The 23,670-nt window shown below is 51.2% G+C and overlaps 1 protein-coding gene across 1 annotated transcript in view; it reads right to left on the minus strand.

Annotated features, from left to right (window-relative positions):
* Positions 1-296: 296 nt before the first annotated feature.
* Positions 297-23,670, minus strand: part of LOC147679548 (LHFPL tetraspan subfamily member 7 protein-like) — a 156,126-nt gene continuing 132,752 nt past the window's right edge. Inside the window, exon 5 of the mRNA XM_086943133.1 lies at positions 297-708. Coding sequence (XP_086799259.1) covers positions 428-708 — 281 coding nt within the window. The 3' untranslated portion in view covers positions 297-427. The remainder of the gene's footprint in view (positions 709-23,670) is intronic.

The raw sequence follows: 23,670 nt of genomic DNA on the forward strand, positions 1-23,670 counted from the left end.
AGCCATGCAAATAGGGATTTTCACAGCATTGTAAGTCCCAAAAATGGGTTTTGTATCAGGGCTGCGCCAAAAAGGTTATGCAACCCCGACTCAAAATCTAAGAACATCTAGGCCTAGCTGTGTGCCTGCTTTCAGAGGTTTCATACATGCTTCATATCACACTTCATAGCATAAAGACAGCAGTGGTATAATGTCATATTTGTTTAGCTTTATCATGGGCCATGGAAGAATAAAGGTCTGTACATGACCCTGAATCACAGTAGTGAAGAGATGGAGTGAGAGAATGGGAAGAATATAACTGATTTCTCTGCAATGAAAGAAAAACGTGCCCAATCCATTTACCCAGTTTTTTCAGTGCTCAAGAAGAATCTCAGCATGGCAATGGCTATTCAGTGCAAAATGATGATCTTTCTGGAGATGATTTCACCTAACATCCTCCTGAGGAATAATTCAGTCCGCATCGCTCAGCTGCCAGGATGCTTTCTTGAATACTGGAGCGAATGATCTCCGTCTTGATTTCGTTTAAATTGTAGCGCCCAATGATGGGCAGGAAGCAGGAGAGCATTACGGTGATGATGGCCATCATGAAGCCCCAGCCCAGCTTGCACTGGCCACTGTTGTAAGCCCAGGTGGAGCCGCACGCCTCCATTGCGAACGGTGAGTCCAAGCTGAAGGGGAATATCAGGAGCCCCAGGACTGTCACAACCACTGGATAAACACAAGACCAAAGAAATTGAGTCAGCAATGCTTTGCAAAGCACACATACCAAATTCTCCAATAAAATGAGAATTGTGGAATAATCAATTACAAGACTAAAAGAACAACAGATTTACGGACTCTGCAACAAGGTTTTTGATATTTGCTTTAAATATGACTAGTTTAAATATACATAAATTGGGCAGGCTATTTTTAGAAGCTAATCCTGTTGATTAGGATTCAGCTCTTAAACTGAACTTGGCAGCAGCATCTTCTACCTCAATGCAGTGTGCTTGCTGGGGAAGAATGGTCTCCTTTTCTGGGTACGTACAATGGGTCTGAGATAGCGCTTGTAGGAAGGGGGAGTCTCTAGTTGGCGCAGTGCAACACTAGCGACATGCAGGGACTCTCCTCTTCCTCGTCAGGGCTGAGGGTTACCTTCCAGACAACCTCTGCTTACCCTCTAGGTAGTGTGGCTTAAGCAGTCGCAGGCTAATCTTTGGGGCATATAGGTTAAACACTTGCAATAGTACACCTTTACAACCAACCCACCACACAACGAGACCAGACTGTATTCTGTAAAAATATATATCTTTATATAGATTTTAAGCAGGTTTGTGAATACAGTCAATATACTTTGCGAAAACGGTTGCAGATTACTTGATTCGGGTCACCACAGTTCTTATGCAGTTCTCTTGAGGCCCGTAGGCCGGTGTTACCCAAAGTTCTTTGTGGAGCCGGCGGCTTCCAGGGGATCTGTCCCACGTCGCGTTGCCTTCCCGGGATCGCTGGTCGTTGCGGCTCTTCAGCCGAGCAGGTCACTGGTCATCCGGGGCAGCGGTGTTCTGTGGCGGCAGGGTCCTCTCCTCGTCGTCCGCTCCGACCCTGGAGGCGGCGGTTGTGCGGTGGTGACAAGTGGCAGTACGGTCCCCAAGTGCAGGACGTACCCAGCCAAATGTCAGTGCGGCTGTGGCTCACAGCTGGCTGTCGGGCAGGCTACCGACGTTGCGGATTCTCGTAGGGCAACTGCCCGTCTTTGCAGGTGAGTGACTGCTCGCTATGCAGTCACCTCGAGAGCTTGGACCGGACGGGTCCTCCTTCACTTTGCTCTCGGGCTCCCGGTGCAGTTGCGGTCACGGTGTTCGGGCCAGCGGCGGCTGGTCCTTACTTTGCTCTCGCTGTTGCTTTGGGCCCCGGTCACGGTGGTCGGGAGGACGTCGATGTCTTAGAGGAGATTCCTCTGTCGATACTGCGGCGATGGTCAGCACCCGCAGTCGCTTCCTTCCAAGGGGGTTAGCGTCCACTGGTCCTGGGACGCTGGTCAGGGGGCAAGTTCAGTTGCAAGCCCTTGGAGATCTCTTCAGCAGAGTTTGGCACAAAGTAAAGCAAAATTCTTCTCGTAGTCTTTTTCTCCTGTCTCTCCTTCAGCAGCAAGGCACCAGACACAGGCAAGAGTCAGCACCCTTCCTTGTCTCTCACGGTCCTTCTCGTCGGGCAGAGTCCTTCTGTGGCCCAAACCGGATCTAACTTTCAAGGAGCCGGGCTCCTTCTTTTATAGGCCAATTCTTTTGTTCTCGCAGGCCAGGGGGGCCTTTGCATAGCCACTCTCAGTTCTGGAGTACCCCGGCGGGTGTACCCCGGCTTCTGCTTTCAGTGTGAGGGGCAGGCGCATCAGACGCCCCACAGGAGGTGGAGCCAGCATTGTCCGGACAGGGGTGGCCAGAGTACCTTGTTGATGGGGGCCTCGCCCTTCCTGGGCCAGGTGCCGGCAGAGTCATCCGCCGCTCCCCAGGAGGGTGGAGCCAGCATTGTGGTGGCCGAGCACAGTGACAGTTCGAGTCAAGAGGCACTCCTACCTCCCACTAAGGTGTAATCTGCGCATTCACCACCTGTCATCCCTCCAGCCCTGTCACTCACACATCCCAGACAGTCAGATACCCATACCAGCAGAGGCGGACTGAAATGGTTAGGCAAGCAAATGCTAACTTTCTAAAAGTAGCATTTGCAAACCCAGGATACTAAAATAAACTTGACTACAAGAAATATCTCATCATCCTGAGTTCAGGCATACTAAACATGACTCGCTACCATGCTCCTTGAGCCTGCGGGAATTATATGGTGTAACAATTCCAGCAGCTCAGTCTGGCCTACTGGAGCAGGTAGCCTTCAATAGTGAAATACGGTCTCGGTTGTAAGTCACTACTAGGACAGGCCACACACATCAGGGCCTGTCCTACCTTGCACCTACAATGCACCCTGCCCGCAGGCCTACCATAGGGGTGACTAACATGTAGTCAAGGGAAGGGTCGATGCTGGCAAGTGGGGGCACTTGCCCAGCTGGCGTGACAGTACGGGACCGCACGCGGGTTCTGCGGTCGCAGTTCCCAGACACATCTTTACGGCTGCTTCGGTGGGTGGCGCAACCAGCGCTGCAGGCCCACCAGCAGTATTGGCATCTACAAGCCGCGGCACTCTCTAGTGCGCTTTACTAGGGACTGACAGTAGATCCAATGCACCAATCATGGATACCAATCGCACATACAGTTTTACAGTAGGGAGCACTTGCACTGCGGCACGGATCAGCCGTGGCGCAGTGCCCTGAGTATCGGAAAACCAGCAAAACATCGGAGGCACATCAGCAAAAAGTGGAAGGGAGACTCACGCCAAGGTGCCAGGTCTAACATGTGTCCCCTCCAGCTGAAATGTGGGGGGAACTACCCTTCCCCAGGGAGTTCCACATCACTAAGGCGGAAAAATCTGGACAGACCGTCAGCGTTGGCGTGATCGGTGCCAGGGCGGTGTTCCACCGTAAAGTCCATACTCTGTAGAGAAATGGACCACCTCAACAGTTTCGGGTTCTCACCCCTCATTTGCATCAACCATCTGAGGGGCCTGTGGTCCGTCTGAACTCGGAAGTGAGACCCAAACAAGTAGGGTCTTAGCTTCTTCAGTGCCCAGACCACAGCAAATGCTTCACGCTCTATTGCACTCCACCTACTTTCCCGTGGAAGTAACCTCCTACTTATGAAGGCTACGGGTTGGTCAAAGCCCTCCTCAGTCATCTGTGAAAGAACAGCCCCTACACCATGCTCTGGAGCGTCTGTTTGCACAATGAACTCCTTGGAGAAATCGGGGGCCAGGAGCACGGGCGCCGTGCACATGGCAGTCTTCAGGGTGTCGAAAGCCTTCTGACAGGCGTCAGTCCAAATCACATTCCTGGGCTGCTTCTTCGAAGTCAGCTCTGTCAAGGGGGTCACGATCGTGCCATAGCCCTTGACAAACCTCCTGTAATACCCAGTGAGCCCCAGGAAGGCTCTCACTGCAGTCTGGGTCTTGGGGGGTTCCCAAGCCAGGATGGTCTCGATTTTGGGCTGCAAGGGGGCTACCTTGCCACTCCCAACCTGGTGTCCCAAGTACACCACGGAACCCTGCCCAATCTGGCACTTGCTTGCCTTGATTGTGAGGCCTGCTCTGCGCAGGGCCATCAACACTTCCCAGAGGTGTCGCAGGTGTTCGGGCCAGGTACCGCTGAACACTGCGATGTCATCCAGGTAGGCGGCACTGAACTCGTCCAGTCCAGCCAACACCTGGTTGACCAATCTCTGAAAGGTGGCAGGGGCATTCTTCATCCCAAATGGCATAACCCGGAACTGGAAATGCCCATCTGGTGTTGAGAATGCCGACCTCTCCTTTGCCCCTTCGGTCAAGGCGATCTGCCAGTACCCAGACGTCAAATCAAACGTGCTGAGAAACCGGGCAGCCCCTAGCCGATCAATGAGCTCATCAGCTCTGGGGATGGGGTGCGCGTCAGTCTTCGTGACTGAATTGAGCCCTCTGTAGTCCACACAGAACCGGAGTTCGGGTGTGGCTCCCGGCGCAGCAGCCTTCGGCACCAAGACCACGGGGCTGGACCAAGGACTGCTGGAAGACTCAACCACCCCGAGGGCAAGCATCTTGGAGACCTCCTCCTTGATGCAGGCCCGTACCCTGTCAGTTACCCTGTAAGCCTTATGCTTCACAGGTAAGCTGTCTCCAGTGTCCACATCATGGACGCACCAATCTGTGACACTCGGAACCAGGGAGAACAGGTCTGGAAACTGCCCCAGCAACTGGCGGCAGTCCTCCTGTTGTTCGGCGGTCAGGGTGGGTGAGAGGTTAACTCCATCCACTGACCCATCCTTCTCACAGGCCACCAAGAGGTCAGGAAGAGGCTCCGACTCCTCCTCCATTCCGTCATCGGTTGCCAACAGCATGCCCACTTCGGACCTTCGCAAGTGGGGCTTGAGGCGGTTGACATGTAGGACCCGCAGAGGGTTCCTGGGCGTCTTCATGTCCACCAAGTATGTCACGGGGCTCTTGCGCTCCACAACCTCAAATGGTCCTGTCCACTTATCCTGAAGGGCACAGGGCTCCACTGGGGCCAAGACATACACCTCCTGTCCAGGCTGAAGTTCGACCAGAGTGGCATTCTGATCGTACCACCGCTTCATTTCCTCCTGGCTCGCTTCCAGATTTGCCTCGGCAAGTTGTCTGAAGCGTCTGGTTTGGTTTCTGAAGGCCAGCATGTAGCTATATACATTCTGGGGAGGTTTCCTGGGAGATTGCTCCCAGCCTTCCTTTACCAAACTCAGTGGTCCTCTCACGGGGTGTCCGTACAGCAGTTCAAAGGGGCTGAACCCTAGGGACTTCTGTGGTACCTCGCGATATGCAAAAAGCAGGCATGGTAAGAGGACGTCCCACTTACGCCTCATCGGACCTTCCAGGCCCATGATCATGCCTTTCAGGGTTCGGTTGAATCTTTCAACCAACCCGTTACCTTGGGGATGGTAGGGTGTGGTGAACTTGTACGTTACGCCACACTCCTGCCAAAGGGACTTCATATATTTCGATATGAAATTGGTCCCCCTGTCGCTCACCACCTCTAGAGGGAATCCTACTCGTGAGAAAATTCCCATCAGTGCACGCCCCACCACGGGAGCCGTCACTGTCCTCAGAGGGATGGCTTCAGGGTACCGGGTGGCATGGTCCACCAAGACCAGGATGAACCGGTTGCCCATGGCTGTCTTGGGGTCCAGAGGCCCAACGATGTCAATACCCACTCGCTGGAATGGCGTACCGACCACAGGGAAGGGTTGGAGGGGAGCCTTGTTCTTCCCTCCCGTCTTCCCACTTGCCTGGCAAGTTGGACAGGTTCTGCAATAAGCATCTGAACTTTTATGCATCTGGGGCCAGTAAAAGTGGGTGACAAGCCTGTCATAGGTCTTGTCCATCCCCAAATGTCCTGCTAAAGGCACATCATGAGCCAGACCCAGTAGGAAGGCTCTGAATTTCTGGGGTACCACCAGCACACGGGCTGACCCAGGTTCAGCAGCCTTAGGCTCCGAATACAGGAGGTCGTTCTCCCAGTACACGTAATGTGTTTTGGCCTGAACACCATTGGCCTGGTCTGCAGCCTGCTGCCGCATACCCACGAGAGAAGGGCATTCTTTCTGCTCCTTGCAGAATTCCTCCCTGGAGGGTCCTCCTTCTTGCTGCCAATGGGTCAGCTCAGGCAGGTCCCCCAGTTCGGCGATCTGTTCCCCTGTAGGCTCCAGGGCATCCCCCTCAAGGTCTGCTTCCTCCTGGACCGTAGGAACTTCAGGGGCCGGTTTCCCGCGCCCCGGCGCCTTCTCCCTAAGGCCGGTTCCTGGGCCTCTCCATCAGGCCCCAGGACCTCTCGATCACCCTTACTGGCTGCCATCGACCGGGTGGTCATGCACGCCCAGTCAGGCAGACCCACCATCCGCAGGTGCGTCGTCTTCTCCACCTTTTCCCAAGGGGAGTGCTCCAAGTCGTTCCCTAACAAACAGTCAACAGGCATGGTTTTTCTCACACAGACCTGCAGAGTACCAGAGACCCCCCCCCCACTCGAAGGGAACTTGAGCCATCGGACACTGACTCTCAGAATTATCAGCGTTGATAACCCTACAGTAGGCATGGGGTACAACCTGCTCCTGAGACACCAGGTGCTGCCTCACTGCAGTCACACTGGCTCCTGTGTCTCTAAGAGCCTCGGCTTCCTTACCATTGATGATCACCACCTGCCCATATTTTTTAGTGTTAGAGGGCAGGTAGTTCGTAGGGATCATCTCGCTGTCTCCTAACGAGACCAGGGTCATGTGAACGGGATCTCCACCCCCCGGGACCATCATTTCTTCTCCTAGGTGAACGCTAGTCACCTGTCGGGGCGGAGCACCAGTGGGTGCGGGTTTCCAAATAGGCGACACCTGGGGTCACTGGATATGTGCCCAGGCTCGCCACATTTGAAACAATTGAAGGGCCCCTTTGGAACAGGTTTACCTGTCGGGGCCCCATTCTGCTTCGGGGGTGGGGGAGGCTGAGAACCCTGCTGCGGATTCCCTTGGGAACTACTTTGGGGGCCTTTTTGGAACCCTTTCTGTTTTCCCCCCTTGTCCCCCCCACTCTTCTGCTGGGGACCCTGCCCACTCTTGGCGGAATCTCCCACGGGACCCTTGTGGACCCTGGTGCTGAGCCAGCGGTCCGCCTCCTCAGCAAGCTTCCTCAGGTTGGACAGCTTGCTATCGATCAGGTGTTGGCGTAACTCAGGAAAACAGTGATCAGACAAGTGCTCCCATGCAATTAAATCAAAGAGACCTTGAAAATCATTAACTTTGTTACCTTTCACCCAACCATCCAGCGCTCTGCAAAAGTAAGTCACATACTCCACATACGTATTCCCAGGCCGCTTAGTACATCCCCTAAACTTTTGTCTATACATTTCAGGGGTAAGCCCGTACCTGTTCATTAAAGCTTCTTTCATGTGGGCATAGGATCTCTGATTCTCAACGGGCAAATCTAGCAAGGTATCTCTCCCTTCGCTAAGGAACCTTCCCCACAACCCCGCTCCCCAATCCTTGTCAGGGACCCGGTGGGAGGACATGGCTACCTCGTATGCCCTAAACCACTGTCCTATGTCATCCCCCTTAAAGAACTCCTTAACTACGTCCTTCGGGATGTGCACTCTTGACTCTACCTGCACTGGCGATGTGCTGCCACCAGAGGGAGGACGATCCAAGTCTCTCTCCTTGAGACTTATCTCCCTCATTTTCACTTCATAATCCATCTGGTGCTTTCGCTCTTCCAGCGCCATTCTTTTGGTTTCAAGCTCCAGCTGGATTTTCAATTCTGCCAACTTTCTTTCGTGATTCCGAGTTTCCTTCCTGTCCGCCAGCTCCTCTGGCGACAGGCCTTTACCAAAGCTGTGCTCGCTGTCTTGCCTCTCGAGATCGATCAGATCCCCAAGTGCATTCTGCTCCGTCGTTGCATTCTGCTCGGCGAGGACGTCTTGCTCTTCCGGGGTCTTTCTGGACTCCACCCAGGCTTTCAGGGCCTTGTAGAGCTCCGGCTTGTTTTTGCAGCCAGCGTGCGGAACTTTGAGTTTCCTACAGAAAAACTTCAGTTCAACTCTGGTGTATTTATCCAGCTTTGCGGCGTCCCACTCCACCTCCAACACCTCGGAGGTCGTGGACTCTGCTCCATCCAGGCTCTTTGTGCCCGGCATGGCTTCTGCACTCGGAATCTTCTTTCAGCAAAATTTAAAAAGCAAAGTCTGTGGCTAAGCAACTGGACCGTAATCCTTGTGTAGTGGTCGGAAGCTCAGGTATAGATATCGCAAGTGTAAATTCGAAAATCCTCACCGCTGCGTCCAATGTAGGAAGGGGGAGTCTCTAGTTGGCGCAGTGCAACACTAGCGACATGCAGGGACTCTCCTCTTCCTCGTCAGGGCTGAGGGTTACCTTCCAGACAACCTCTGCTTACCCTCTAGGTAGTGTGGCTTAAGCAGTCGCAGGCTAATCTTTGGGGCATATAGGTTAAACACTTGCAATAGTACACCTTTACAACCAACCCACCACACAACGAGACCAGACTGTATTCTGTAAAAATATATATCTTTATATAGATTTTAAGCAGGTTTGTGAATACAGTCAATATACTTTGCGAAAACGGTTGCAGATTACTTGATTCGGGTCACCACAGTTCTTATGCAGTTCTCTTGAGGCCCGTAGGCCGGTGTTACCCAAAGTTCTTTGTGGAGCCGGCGGCTTCCAGGGGATCTGTCCCACGTCGCGTTGCCTTCCCGGGATCGCTGGTCGTTGCGGCTCTTCAGCCGAGCAGGTCACTGGTCATCCGGGGCAGCGGTGTTCTGTGGCGGCAGGGTCCTCTCCTCGTCGTCCGCTCCGACCCTGGAGGCGGCGGTTGTGCGGTGGTGACAAGTGGCAGTACGGTCCCCAAGTGCAGGACGTACCCAGCCAAATGTCAGTGCGGCTGTGGCTCACAGCTGGCTGTCGGGCAGGCTACCGACGTTGCGGATTCTCGTAGGGCAACTGCCCGTCTTTGCAGGTGAGTGACTGCTCGCTATGCAGTCACCTCGAGAGCTTGGACCGGACGGGTCCTCCTTCACTTTGCTCTCGGGCTCCCGGTGCAGTTGCGGTCACGGTGTTCGGGCCAGCGGCGGCTGGTCCTTACTTTGCTCTCGCTGTTGCTTTGGGCCCCGGTCACGGTGGTCGGGAGGACGTCGATGCCTTAGAGGAGATTCCTCTGTCGATACTGCGGCGATGGTCAGCACCCGCAGTCGCTTCCTTCCAAGGGGGTTAGCGTCCACTGGTCCTGGGACGCTGGTCAGGGGGCAAGTTCAGTTGCAAGCCCTTGGAGATCTCTTCAGCAGAGTTTGGCACAAAGTAAAGCAAAAGTCTTCTCGTAGTCTTTTTCTCCTGTCTCTCCTTCAGCAGCAAGGCACCAGACACAGGCAAGAGTCAGCACCCTTCCTTGTCTCTCACGGTCCTTCTCGTCGGGCAGAGTCCTTCTGTGGTCCAAACCGGATCTAACTTTCAAGGAGCCGGGCTCCTTCTTTTATAGGCCAATTCTTTTGTTCTCGCAGGCCAGGGGGGCCTTTGCATAGCCACTCTCAGTTCTGGAGTACCCCGGCGGGTGTACCCCGGCTTCTGCTTTCAGTGTGAGGGGCAGGCGCATCAGACGCCCCACAGGAGGTGGAGCCAGCATTGTCCGGACAGGGGTGGCCAGAGTACCTTGTTGATGGGGGCCTCGCCCTTCCTGGGCCAGGTGCCGGCAGAGTCATCCGCCGCTCCCCAGGAGGGTGGAGCCAGCATTGTGGTGGCCGAGCACAGTGACAGTTCGAGTCAAGAGGCACTCCTACCTCCCACTAAGGTGTAATCTGCGCATTCACCACCTGTCATCCCTCCAGCCCTGTCACTCACACATCCCAGACAGTCAGATACCCATACCAGCAGAGGCGGACTGAAATGGTTAGGCAAGCAAATGCTAACTTTCTAAAAGTAGCATTTGCAAACCCAGGATACTAAAATAAACTTGACTACAAGAAATATCTCATCATCCTGAGTTCAGGCATACTAAACATGACTCGCTACCATGGTCCTTGAGCCTGCGGGAATTATATGGTGTAACAATTCCAGCAGCTCAGTCTGGCCTACTGGAGCAGGTAGCCTTCAATAGTGAAATACGGTCTCGGTTGTAAGTCACTACTAGGACAGGCCACACACATCAGGGCCTGTCCTACCTTGCACCTACAATGCACCCTGCCCGCAGGCCTACCATAGGGGTGACTAACATGTAGTCAAGGGAAGGGTCGATGCTGGCAAGTGGGGGCACTTGCCCAGCTGGCGTGACAGTACGGGACCGCACGCGGGTTCTGCGGTCGCAGTTCCCAGACACATCTTTACGGCTGCTTCGGTGGGTGGCGCAACCAGCGCTGCAGGCCCACCAGCAGTATTGGCATCTACAAGCCCCGGCACTCTCTAGTGCGCTTTACTAGGGACTGACAGTAGATCCAATGCACCAATCATGGATACCAATCGCACATACAGTTTTACAGTAGGGAGCACTTGCACTGCGGCACGGATCAGCCGTGGCGCAGTGCCCTGAGTATCGGAAAACCAGCAAAACATCGGAGGCACATCAGCAAAAAGTGGAAGGGAGACTCACGCCAAGGTGCCAGGTCTAACAGCGCTTAAGAGTCTTGAAACAGTCTTATGCTATCAAAAGCCCTTGTAAATCAAGCTGAATTTAACTTATATATTTTAAAGCCTCTCTGCCCTGCCTATGATGCTGCACTATGTCCCTGAAGCTCTATTGCTGCAGTGACTCAATTGAATGTGGCTTAGGTTCTAGGCATCCACAAAATGGCTGGGCAGTACCAGGGGCTTTTGAAGTGTCCCAGGAGGTGAACTTGTTTCTCTTTGTCACAAGTATGAGATATTACTCAGCTTAAAACGTGTACAGGGCAGGAAATAGCCATTTGGAAGGGAGAGTTACCTACTGCAGTCCAAACCCTTAGGGGATAGGCAGAGGTGTCGTAGTACACATAGCGAAATCTCAACTCTGGTAAGTGGAAGGAAATTAAGCTAGATAAACTATATATGATTATTAGTAGAGCAGAGTCCTAGTCGACGATTTCTGAGATTGTGCATAGGACACCGTATCAAGGTAAAGCCCAAGGCTATTGGGTCTGTTTACCTTCAAATTCATGCAAAGACCAATCATTTTATACAAATTAAATGTATGAGTCGGTTTTGTATTTATTTTCAAAGGCAAGTATCTCTGGAAAAAGCATACCAATTTTCCAGTGGCCTGTGAAAAGCTGTCACTATTTTATCGGTTTTGTGGTTCCTGGGATGACAAAAAACATGCAATACAACCTTTTCATAATACAGGCCATGCAGTACTATTCTAATATGTTGCATGGTTTAGGAAGCTCCCATCTCTGTCCCACCCTGAGTTACCCAACTGCATGTATCAACACTATCTTATATATGTAGTGCTTAGCTCCAGTGACGGCTGGTGACATTTGAAAGTGATGAGGCCAAAAAGGTTTGTGATAAGTCCCGTCGCGGGTGGCGATCGAGTCCGACCGTCAAAAGTTGGGTTCCGGGGAGGGGGGTTTCTTTCCCCGAAAAAGTTTTTTAAAAAAGAGTGGGCAAATGGTGCATTTCCAAGCAATTTTGAGAAAGCCAGAAGGTTAGTAAAGCAATTGTGAAGTTGTAGTCATAAATCAATAAAGAGATTTCATATGATAATTATATAGGTAGATAAATGGGAAAGCTTAAGCTAAGAGGAACAGAAAGGTAAAGACTGGTAGAGCAACTTTGCAGTATTATCGACAGTGAGGCTGGGATCTTTGATCCATCTTCCTTTCAGTAGTTTCACAACCACTGCCTCAGATTTGACAATAGGGCTGATCTATAAAGAAATCAGACAAACGCTGAATTAAATCAAAAAGTTGGTAACCACCAAGAGGTGTTATCAAGTGTGGCATTTCAAACAATATTAGCTTATCCCCAATCACAATGCCAGGGACCTAGATCAGAGGGTAGGGGGGCAGATACCTGCACATTCATTACTTGACAGGTTTTCAGCTGTGCTGCCCAGGCCGAGGAGGTAACTGGCTCTTTGCAGTCTATGTTTTTTCTATCTCTAGTTAAGAGATTGTTTCACATGTTTGTCCATTACAACACGTGAGAACCTCTGGTATGAATGTGTTATCTATTTAGTAAACAAGGAAGAGTGATTAGGTATTGGGTGCCCTTAATAACTACAGTTTTATGCCAGATGCTGATATATAGGCCTGTTTCCATACAGGACCTAGCAGAGGTGCATTAACTCAGTAGGGTGGCATAACCCTCCTTCCCACACTTTAGTAAGTGGGCAGGGTGCCTCTGGGTAGTGTGTAAGATAAAAACCTTTCACATGTTGTTTATGACATCAGTGACTTTGATGGAAGGCCATCATAAATAGCACTGCAAGAGGATAGTATGATGAAACTGTGGATTAGGGGAACAAATGCAACAGGGCAACACAAAAGGAAGAAAGAGAGAGAAGGGTGGAGCAAAGAATGGAAGAAGAGAAAGATGGATGGACTGGGAGTTCCGACCAGGAGAAAGATGGGTGGATGGATGAATAGAACGAAGGAAGAGAGATTGCTGGAGAGATGGGTGGATGGATTGAGAAACGAATAGATTTAAGAAGGATCATTAAATGGGGGTAGAGAAGGATGGATAGGTGCATGAAATGAGGAAAGGTGGATGGAGAGTAGGAAGAATGGAGGTGGATAGGTGGATGACCAAATTCACTGAGAATGGAGGTGCAAAATATACCATTTACTTTATTTCTATGCCTACTCTATTGAATCTTTCCACTTTGGCAGAAGCGCTCGCTGGAAGTAAGGCTACAGGGGTGCTGCAACAGGTCCAAAATAACAATGCCGGAGTTTAGAAGATGAAGAAGCAATAAAGATGGCTTCAAATTTTGTTTTTATCTTTTCACATTTTCTGTGCTTTCAGAGAGGTCCAATGTCAGACTCAGTCATTTGACAAATTGCTGCCTATTGTTTTAAAAGGGAGATTGGTATTTAATTTTCTTTCTCTGATTGCAGTGAAAGAATTTTGTAAAGGGAAATAAGACGATTTTGCTGGGTACAAAAAAGTAAAGGTTGTAGGTTGCTATTTTTTGTCACAAAATTAGAATTCAAAACCCTGCTGCAAATGAACTGCACAAGAATCCCAGAATTCACAAGCAGTTAGGGGAGCACAAATGTAAGCACATCTCCATAATTCTGAAATGCGAAGGAAGCAGAGACTCCAATTGGATCAAAACAAATGAAAGTCATTTTACTTTATGATGCACAGATTACATTTTCACTGAATCCACATTTCCAGACGTTATCATTGTGTGTTTCATAGTACCATCAGCACACCTGTGCCTGCGCCAATCCGGTGGCCAACTCAACGGAAGATGTGCCTTCTATAAATGACATGCTAACTACAACCTTACCACTGTCCACTGAATACAACTGCGGTCCTTGCTGTTTGTGTGATGCTTTTTCACAATTCCTATGACTTCAGTAATGCAACACTGGAAATCTGTTCCAGAACAACTGCGTTCCTATCTGTGACTGTGAGTGTGGGAAAGTAGCTGGTGTAAGGATTCACACATTTCAAACGTGGATTTCTCCCCATGAATGGAACAGGAATCTTAGAATGAGGTCTTACCTAATGCTTCTAGTTCGTTCCTTTAATAGTCATTTTGCACTGCTTCTTTAACCCCTCCCATGCTCGTGACGGAACCGTTCCGTCATGAGCCTCGGGTGGGCTGTGCTGGTGACGGAACGGTTCCGCCACGGCCTGCTCGCCGTGCCTGCGCGGCACGAATTCCGCGCCTGCGCTAACGCTCTAAAGAGCGGGCGGGGCCGTTACGGAACCGTTCCGTCACAAGCACAGCTCACCCGCGGCTGTGACGGAGCGGTTCCGTCACGAGCACGGGAGCACCGCGCGGCCCCGCCTCCCCCTTAGCGCCGCCGCGGAATAGCCGCCGCGGTGAAGGGGTTAAAGCAAGTATGCACGTATTTCAAATTCACTGAAGCAGCTTTCCTTTGCAGGTGTGCAGGTGTGAACAGCAGCCAGAATTATATGAACACTGCTTCTGAATATTGTTTAGCTTTGGTGCAGAGCTACCCAATGTGGCGGTAAAAAAGACTTTTCACATGCCTGCAGAGCGCATGGAAGCCCCCCTCTTCCAAATAAGCACGTCAAACATAGCAGCTCCGTTTTCCGGAGGTCCTGAATTCTTGAATTAATGACCAACCCAGCCTCTGTGTTTAGAGTAAAAGGTGAAAGTGACAGGCCCAACTCAGCAGTTATATAAAATAACCCTATGGAAAGTAAAGTAACTCGGCTACAATTACTGAGAGTCTATTCCTCGCTCCATTGTACTTAATGACATACCAACCAAAAATAACCTGCCAACAAATAGCACAGGAGCTAATTTTAGTCCCCAAAAATTTAGTACGCACATAGCATGCAACCGACAGGCATTCGTTTGTGAGGCGCACCGCGCACGACAAATACTTTGACGGATTGCAACTTCTAGAATAAGAATCTTGAATACAATGCATTTTTCACCGAAAGTCCACAGCGTTTCCATACTGATCAAGCTTCCACTTGCCTCACTTACCACCACCACCTTTGAAGGGTTGATCTTGGGCTGCTTGGGTTTTTCCTGCATTGGGCCGATACTAGAGCATTGGGTTTAGTTGCGGGCACCGACTTTCCTCATGGGTTTCTCGTGGCAAGAAAAGAAGAAAGAGAGAGACAGCCCCTCATCCCTGCTGTATCACGTGTGCACAACAGTCTAGCAGAAGCCCGGACTTGTAATAAAAACACTGCGCTTCTATGCTCACGGGAGGAGAGGATGGCGGGGGATTTGGGGAATAAAGAAATCAAAATAAAACGGACGGTACCTTACTGTCGGGTACCGCGCTGACTCAACTCCTGGCCGGACACGGTCACTGCTCCTGGGCCAGGGTCCCGCGCCCTTCAAACAGGAACAGCCGCAACATCACTGCCAACACCTCTACTGATGCTGCTCCAGCAGCGCCAGGATTGGCTAAGGGCAGGGATACTCCCTGCCCGTTAGGAGACCGGGGACTGCGGCATGAAGCAACCCTCGGTCTCTTAGGGGAAGGCTAATGCGCATGTTCCGGCTGATAGCAGAAATTACAAGCCCAGAAACAAACATGCGCACTATTGCTGGCAGTTGTCTAGTGTGCTCAGCGCTGCTGTCACTCAACACCCTGAGTGCTGCTGCAGCCCTGCCCGGTCCCACCCCCTTCAGCATCCCTCGTTCTACTTCTCCGACGCTAATTCCAATCAGGAGTTCTGATTGGAGTTTATAGTGTCGGAGAAGTAGAACTAAGAATTTGAATAGGGCCATGGCATTGGTGTGGCAATGCCCCAGCGCCCCAATGACGCACCGCCACTGCTTAGCTCATGTGTACTGAGGCCTTGTATGTGTTTTCCGAAGACCAAGAGCGCAGGATTCTGTGGTCTGGAAGGATACACCAAGCGTGACTTCCTTATTCCATGGAACTAGAGACTATGTAATGGTTCATAATGCTTAAAAGTGAAAGCAACATTCAGTGTTTGACTCTCTAGCACATTGTAGTATGTCCTCATCCAAATAATTCAGGAACAAAGTTTCCACTTGAATAAGTGAGTTTATTCAAGAACAGGACCCACGACCAGTTGCTGACAGCTACACAGCCAGTCTTCAAATGATGCCTACTTAATATTATACAACATGGAATTCTCAATTTAGAACATTAGTATTTACAACATTCCTATACATTCCTTAAAGTAACATACTAATAGGATACATTACCACATATTACACACATTCAGACTTTTTTTCCTGTAAGCAGTGAGAAACCTGCAATGCTTCCTCTCCAAGGTTCCACTGAAGTTTGGGCCCTTGGCTGACGTCCTGAGAGTGTGGTAGGTACACAAGGAGTTTCATGTGATGATATCCCCTTCCTGGTGGTCAGAGCATCAAGAAACCCTTGGGTGTATGTGCACTCTATACGTTTTATAATATATAATGTAACATAACATAGCATATCATAACATATAATATGAGTTTGCATAGCATGCAAGTGTGGTTATGAGACCAATGGGATTCTTTTTTAATTTACCCTGAAAAACATAGCACAAAATGGAGACTGGGTACCTGTCTCTCAGATGAGCAAAGTGTACTATTAACATTCCTAAACCTTTTGAGAAGCACCAGACATTATGTTATGTTATGTTATGTTGATTTATTATGCGCACAGATACTCCAGCCAAGGAGCGTCCCGGCGCAGAGACAAGGTAGAGCATAACACAACAGGAGAGTGAAAAACATAAAAGCAGCTAAAACAGGAATGTTTTTATAGCCCTCCGGAAAGTCAAGAGATCCTCCATCAGACGGATTTCAACAGGAAGGGAGTTCCATGCTGCCACGGCCTTTACACTGAACGAGCGGCCTCCCATGCGACTGAGCCTCAATTTGGGGACCACAGCAAGGGCCAAGCCCTGGGAACGGAGGGTACGGGTGGGAACGTAAAAGGAGAGACAGCTAGATAAGATTTCCGGGCCTATACCTCTCAGAATCTTAAAGGCAAGGCACAGAACCTTAAAAAGGATGCGCTTCCTTACGCAGCATTCTGAACCCGCTGCAGACGGGTTAACTCGGCCTGGTTGGCCCAGGCCAGAAGAGAGCTGGCATAATCCAGGCGGGAGATGATAGTTGCCTGGATCACCAGCTGCCTGGTCGGGGCGTCAAAGAACTTGAGAACAGGTCTCAAGCCCCTAAGCAGTCCGAAACAACAGGCCGCAGTTTTTTTGGTGTGCCCTACAAAGGAGAGGCCCACATCCAGCCAAACCCCCAGGTTTTTTACCTCCGATACCGGGGTCGGAGTGGGTCCCAGCTCTGAGGGCCACCATTGGTCACCCCACAACTCCACTCCCTTACCGACAACCATCACCTCCGTTTTTGTGGCATTTAGCTGGAGACAGTTGCCTGTCAACCAGCTAGCCACCGCCTTCGGTCCAGACTGAAACCTGGGGGCCTCGATCTCCGCATCCCCGCTGAGAGTAACCGCCAGCTGTGTGTCGTCGGCATATGAGACCAGAGTTAGGCCCCACTGCCTAGCGACATCAGCCAGCGGTCTCACGTAAAGGTTGAACAACGTGGGACTCAGCGAGGACCCTTGCGGAACCCCCATGGCCAGCGGTTGGAAATTGGACTTGAAGGGAGGGATGGCAACACAGAAGGAGCGGTCATCTAGAAAGGAGCGGAACCATTGCAATACCTGGCCGCCAATGCCAGTCTCCTCGAGCCGATGCAGGAGGATGCTGTGGTCTACCGTGTCAAAGGCGGCGCTAAGGTCTAATAATATAAGCGCCGCCGTTTGACCAGCATCCAACCTTGCACGGAGATGTTCCACCATCACAAGTAACGCGGTCTCTGTGCTGTGACCGGCACGAAATCCGTTTTGTGTGGGATCGAGGGCATTGGTCCGTACAAGATGTTCAGACAGGGCCAGATTGACATGGGCCTCTGTAATCTTGGCTGGCCAGGGTAGCAACGAGATGGGGCGATAAATTTCGGGCTTGGACGGGTCCAGGGAGGGCTTTTTGATGATTGGGGACACCACAGCTTGCTTCCACTTAGCTGGAACCACTCCCGTTTCCAAGGAAAGGTTGACAAGGGAACATACAGCTGCACGTCCCATAAAAGCCTGATCTCGAAAGAGAGCAGGCCTTACTGGATCGGATGGAGATCCAGATTTGACTTGCAACGCAAGTTTGTCAAACCCGTCCAAGGTGAGGGGGGGGGAAGACAAGCAGAGTAGTCTGATGGTGGGTCCCACTGGTGCTTTCCCAACCGGACCCCATGCTAGGGAATGTCCGATAGATGGCTTGGACTTTCCGCAGGAAATACGAGGCAAGGGATTCACAGTGGGAAAGAGAGCTTACGGTCGTAGAGGTAGGCCGCTTTGCCATGAGATCTTTTACGGCCTTGAAAATGGCTTTCGACGGATTAGTACTGTTCTGGAATTCTGCGGCATAAAAAGCCGCTCGAGCTTGACAAACAGCCCGATGGTAGAGCTTGACGGACCTGGCATATGCAGCTTTTAAATCAGCCCCATAGGTCTTCCTCCAGGCCCTCTCAGCCCGTCTACAGGCACCCTTCAGAGCCCGAAAGGCGCCATCGTACCAGGGACTCGACTCTCTAGAGTTGATTTTAGTCGATACAATGGGTATCAGAGAGTCCAAGGCCCTAGTAATCCAGGAACAGAAGAGGTCATACCCCTTTTCTACATCAGTCAAAGGACCCAGCGGCTCCTCTAGTAGAAGACGATGGAAGTCTTCTAACCTAAGTTTCTTCCAGGCCCTCTTCTGAACCCGTCTAGCCGAGGAGATGGACGGGGTGGCTGAGACAGTGCAAAGGATGGACACCAAGAAGTGGTCTGTCCATTCCACCGGCAAGATGGAGGTAATTTTAGTCCCCGGCAGATTGGTAAACAAGGGAACTAAAATATGCCCCCCCGAATGGGTAGGCTGGGAGACCAACTGGGGAAGTTGAAAGGCCTCTAGGTCAGAGGAGATGGAACGCACTGTCAGGCCTGAGAGGGTGTCGAAGTGCAGATTCAAGTCACCTAGCGTGTGGGAGGATGGCGACAGGGATCCCTACATAAATATAGCAGTGGCCTTTCAGCAAAGGTTTGATTGACTGTGGAGAGGTGGTGACACCAATATTCCATTGTCAAGTCAATCAACTTCTCCAAATGGATACAGGATGTCTCACTGGTTGAAGAGATGCCACTCCGAAGAGCGTCAAGGTATCTCTTGAGATCTAGAGTTGTTATCGCTGACAGTCCATCTCCTAGAGATGCGGGAGTCTAACTGGCCTGCTGAGAGAGGGGAATGGAGCATACCTCTGCAAGAGAAAGTCTACATAGAGGGGCTGTAGACTGTGGTGATCTGGAAAAATGAACTGTATAGAAGTGTGGACTGGCTAAAGAAAGTTGCAGGACCAAACTTGAGTGCTGGCGTGGGTCTCCATGAGCCCCATCATTAAAGTCTGGCACGCTGGGACAAAGATCTCAAGTTTGACTCCTGCTTGTGGCCACTTTGACCAGGGGCTCATGACAACCAACCCGCAAGTTGGAGTGGTCTTTTCTGAATCCCCCTGTGAACCTTTCATACTGTAACATTGAAGAGGAGCATCACCTCCTCCCGCTTGCTTTGCTGGGCTGTGACCCCAAGAACTGTGACAGGAGCTGGCATCAGCCATGACCTATGACCCGGCTGGGACCCCAGTAGATTTGCCTTTATTTATGGGTGGGTTCTGATCACCATTTAGGTGAGGGGGTTGTGATTTGGCCTGCATTGAACCACCAGGAGATTGCAACAGCCCTCACTGAATACCCGTGGCATCTGCTGCTCCATCTGCAGTGCATAGAAATGGTGGGGCCACCCTCACCCAAGCTTATCAAGTCAAGTCAAGAACATTTGTATCGCGCACAATTCACATCCGGGAAGTCTCATGGCGCTTGTATCTTATCCTGACCCTGTCCTGGGGTCCTGCTGAAATGGGGAAAATTAAGTTTAACCAAGCACTGCCAGAGACACAAGGGGCTTAGAGCCGTGACGTAATTTTGAATTGCTAAGAAACCGGGTACTATTAAGAGACTGGCCTGTAGGTCAAAGACACAGTAACCTGCTTGCACTGAGTGTACTCTGGCTATTTGCTTTATAGATCAGCAAAGCCTTATGAAGCAAATGTAAGATCCATAGACAAGATGTACAAACAAGGTTACTTTATTCAGGATCGATTCCAGAATAGATGAGTAGGACAAGATGAGTAGATCAAGCATAGCCCCACTAAGAGCAGCTCCCCTGCTGCTCAGCCTGTATCCACCAACTGACACTCCACACATAAACAAATACCCAAGCATTCCATGACGTCATCACACATTCCAGCATTCAACCTGGCTGAACAGTAGGGAAGAAGCAACTACGGAAGAGGAATGATAACAAGTAGTTTTTGGTCCAGAAGGCACCCTTTTTAGGTCTCGTGGAGTTAACCGCGCGAAAGCGCGGTCTCGCCAGAGACCTTTTGTCAACGACTCAGCTTTCCAGGTGACAGGAGCTGGCCGCGCGCATCTTCCAAAAGGCGATCAGAGCGGGCCGCGGGCGCGAGCACTTGCTCGCTGCAGCTATCTCCTGTCTCCTGGGAAGCGCAAACATACACAGGCACACCTTCCCCTGCTTACGCATGCGCACACACAGAGACACACACACGAGCGCACATACACGCACGCACACATACAGAGACACCCCCCCCGCCGCCGCACACATACACACGAGTGCACCGAGACCCCCCCGCCACTACCCCCCTACAATTAAGGCCCTCTTACCGCCACTCCGGACTTCTGCAGCCTCCCAGTGATGATGATGTTGTTGTGTCAGCTAACGTACTCGACGCATGCGCTTCGGAACGAGAGTAGGAGAGCGTGGCATAATGATGTTTGCCTAATCTGTGGACGTCTGCCGTGGCTACGCCCCATTCTCGGTAGCTGCGCATACGCAGTATCAGTGTACTCTTCCTTGCTCGGGCAGTGCTGGTGTCTGCTGTCTCTTGGAGCCGGGGTCCGGGCTCATGTGTCCGCCTCACCGGGGCAGGCATGGAGAAGACGGCCAACGTGCTGCTGCGGGTGCCCGGCCTGGCTCTGTTGGACCTGCTCTACCGCTGGGACGTGCAGAGCTTCCCGGGGTCCCTGCGAGGCCAGCAGCCGCCCCTGCTGCAGGCCAGGGCCGTCTGGGCGCTCTACTACCTGGGTGAGGCGCTGTCAGCGGGGGCGAGAGGGTTTATAACCCAGGGAGTGGAGGGCTGGCAGCACCTGTGAGACCTACCTGGGAGGAGTCATAGCACAAGGTGTGAAGTGCAGCACTGATGACACCTACCTGGGAAGAGGGGCTATGCCTAGGGAGACCTGCAGATGCGGAGGAACAGCTTATATCTGCATGCTCACGCGGAAGTATTTTCTCTTTTTCTTTATTCGTGATATGCTACCAATAAATTATGCATTAAAAAAAGGAAACCGCGCACCAGTTTGCCAATGTTTGTTTGAGAGGGTGTTTGCTGTTTCGGAGCTGGTAATGTTGTGCTTTTTTTCAGTGTACTGGTACTTAATTTATCAACGTTAGAAAGACTGGTTCCGCACTACGGCGCGTGAACATGGGGGGCGGGTCTTCTACACCCTGCAGGAAGTGCCCAACTGCTGAACTTTGACCCTAAATCAAATTCATGATTTGGTTGAATGAGAACGGGGGAGCATGACAAGAGGTGACTTCATCAATAGAAAGGCTGCACTTTGCCGTGTCCTTCGCATCCATCATCGTAGCGCTTAGAGCACTGATTGCTCGCCAATCGTTCTATTGTGGGGGGCAGGTGATTAAGGCTGGTGTGCACTCAGGCCTCCTGACGGACCCTTAAAACTCTAACTAAGATATCGGTTTGCATCCTTGATGTTATTCATGTACTCTGAAGTCCTTTTGTAATGTAACTGGTTCTATTGTAAAGCGCTCTGACACTTTCGGGTAAAGTTCGCGCTATATAAATTCTGTCTCCGGCATTGAGTTCACAAAAAAGAAAAAAAGGAACGAACCATGGGAACTGGGCCATAGTGCAAGTGCTGACTGACTAAGCTGTCACAGGTGCCATGTTTAGGGAATGGCGCATCACAGCCAACAAATAAATATTGCTGTAATCAGAGGGTGAACAGCGGGTCATTAGCAGAAATGTGACTGGGGGGCTAGCAGAGGGGCGGACAGGGCACTGCAAACACCGCTGATAGCGCTTCAGGCTCGGGTTGTGACGCTGCTCCGCTCTCAGCAGATGGGCACACTGCGAGTTGTACCAACAGAGTTCCGAGTTGTGTTTCCTCAGCGATGCCTAGTGCGCGGCGCGCCCTGCCTAATCCACCCGGTGCCATAATTATAACGCTACCTCCAGCCCCCCGCCCAGACGACCTGAGGCCATAATCCTTTCAACCCTTGCCTCGTTTACCAGTGAAACCCCCACTCTTCCGTGGGTTGTGGCTGCCACCCCTCTTCCCACCCCCTCCATCCTGCAGGCTTGTCGAGACTGGAAGTGAAAGTTTTTTTCGCAGGGAGCGCGTGCCATCAACACTTGCAGTTGTGCTGCTTTAATTAAATGTATTTTGTACAGAGATCTGGGGAAGTGAGTTTTAAAATTCGTACAGTACAAATAATGGACCAGAAAAAGTACAAGGTAGTCCACGTTTCAAAGTTACTTGCCCTGCTTGTAGAATACTATATGTATGTGTGACGGAGTGTGTGTGTGTTTCTATGCGGGAGTGAGAGAGCGAGAGGGCTGGGTGTGAGTGAGTTTTGCATCAAAGTGTGGAGGAGAGAGTGGCGAATGTGCGAAAAGAAGGGCAACCGTAGAGGGCAGGCGTGTGTGATGGAGATATAGAAGGGGAATCAGCTTTGAGTGTGAGAGAGAGCGAGGATGAAATGCATGTGCATGGGAGAAAAATACATGCGTCTGTTTGAGAGAGATTGGCGAGTGTGTGGGAGAGAACGCAGGGACCGAGTGTGACTGCTCCTGAGCGTGAGATAGAGCAGTAAGTGAATTTATACTTGATTAATAAATACGATCTAGTGACAATGATTTATTAAGAAAGTAAGGTTGTAATGTATGTGTGTGTGTATCCATCCATGCATCCATCCCTCCCTCCCTCCCTCCCTTGAAACCTGCAGAGCTGGGTGTTGGGGAAGGGAATGTGGGCCGGCTTATAAGTAGTTTTTTAGGGAAAGAGAAAACTGTGATTAGAATATGAATGGGGTCCAGGAGAGGGGGAGAATGGTGGATTACATCTTAATTGCTTTGACCATGGGCACTGACATATGTTTTCACACCCTCCTCCAAAGCAGCACCCTCTCACCCTCACACACCCTCACTCACCCTCACACCCTCACCCACCCTCACTCACACCTTCTCACCCTCATACCCCTTCACCCTCACACACTCTCACCCTCCATCACTCACCCTCACCCACCCTCACTCACACCCACTCATCCTCACACCCCCTCACCCTCACACCCCCTCACCCTCACACCCCCTCACCCCGTCACCCTCACACCCCCTCACCCTCACACACCCTCACTCTCCCTCACTCGCCCTTACAGCCTCACACCCCTCACCCTCACAACCCTCTCAACCTCACACACCACATCACTCAGGAACACCACCGCATCACTCAGGGATACCACCACATCACTCAGAGACACCACTCAGGGGTACCACCACGTCACTAAGGAACACCATCACATCACTCGGGGACACCACCACATCACTCGGGGACACCACCACACCACTCGGGGACACCACCACATCACTCGGGGACACCACCACATCACTCGGGGACACCACGACATCAGCTAACCATTCATAAACAATGTTTATATACCAATTGCAAATTTAAAAAAAATGTATGCAAAGCATTGTCATTTACAATGCCAGTAACTCAAACTT

This window comes from Lissotriton vulgaris, chromosome 11, assembly GCF_964263255.1.
Source record: "Lissotriton vulgaris chromosome 11, aLisVul1.2, whole genome shotgun sequence".
In the NCBI taxonomy this organism is placed as follows: domain Eukaryota; kingdom Metazoa; phylum Chordata; class Amphibia; order Caudata; family Salamandridae; genus Lissotriton; species Lissotriton vulgaris.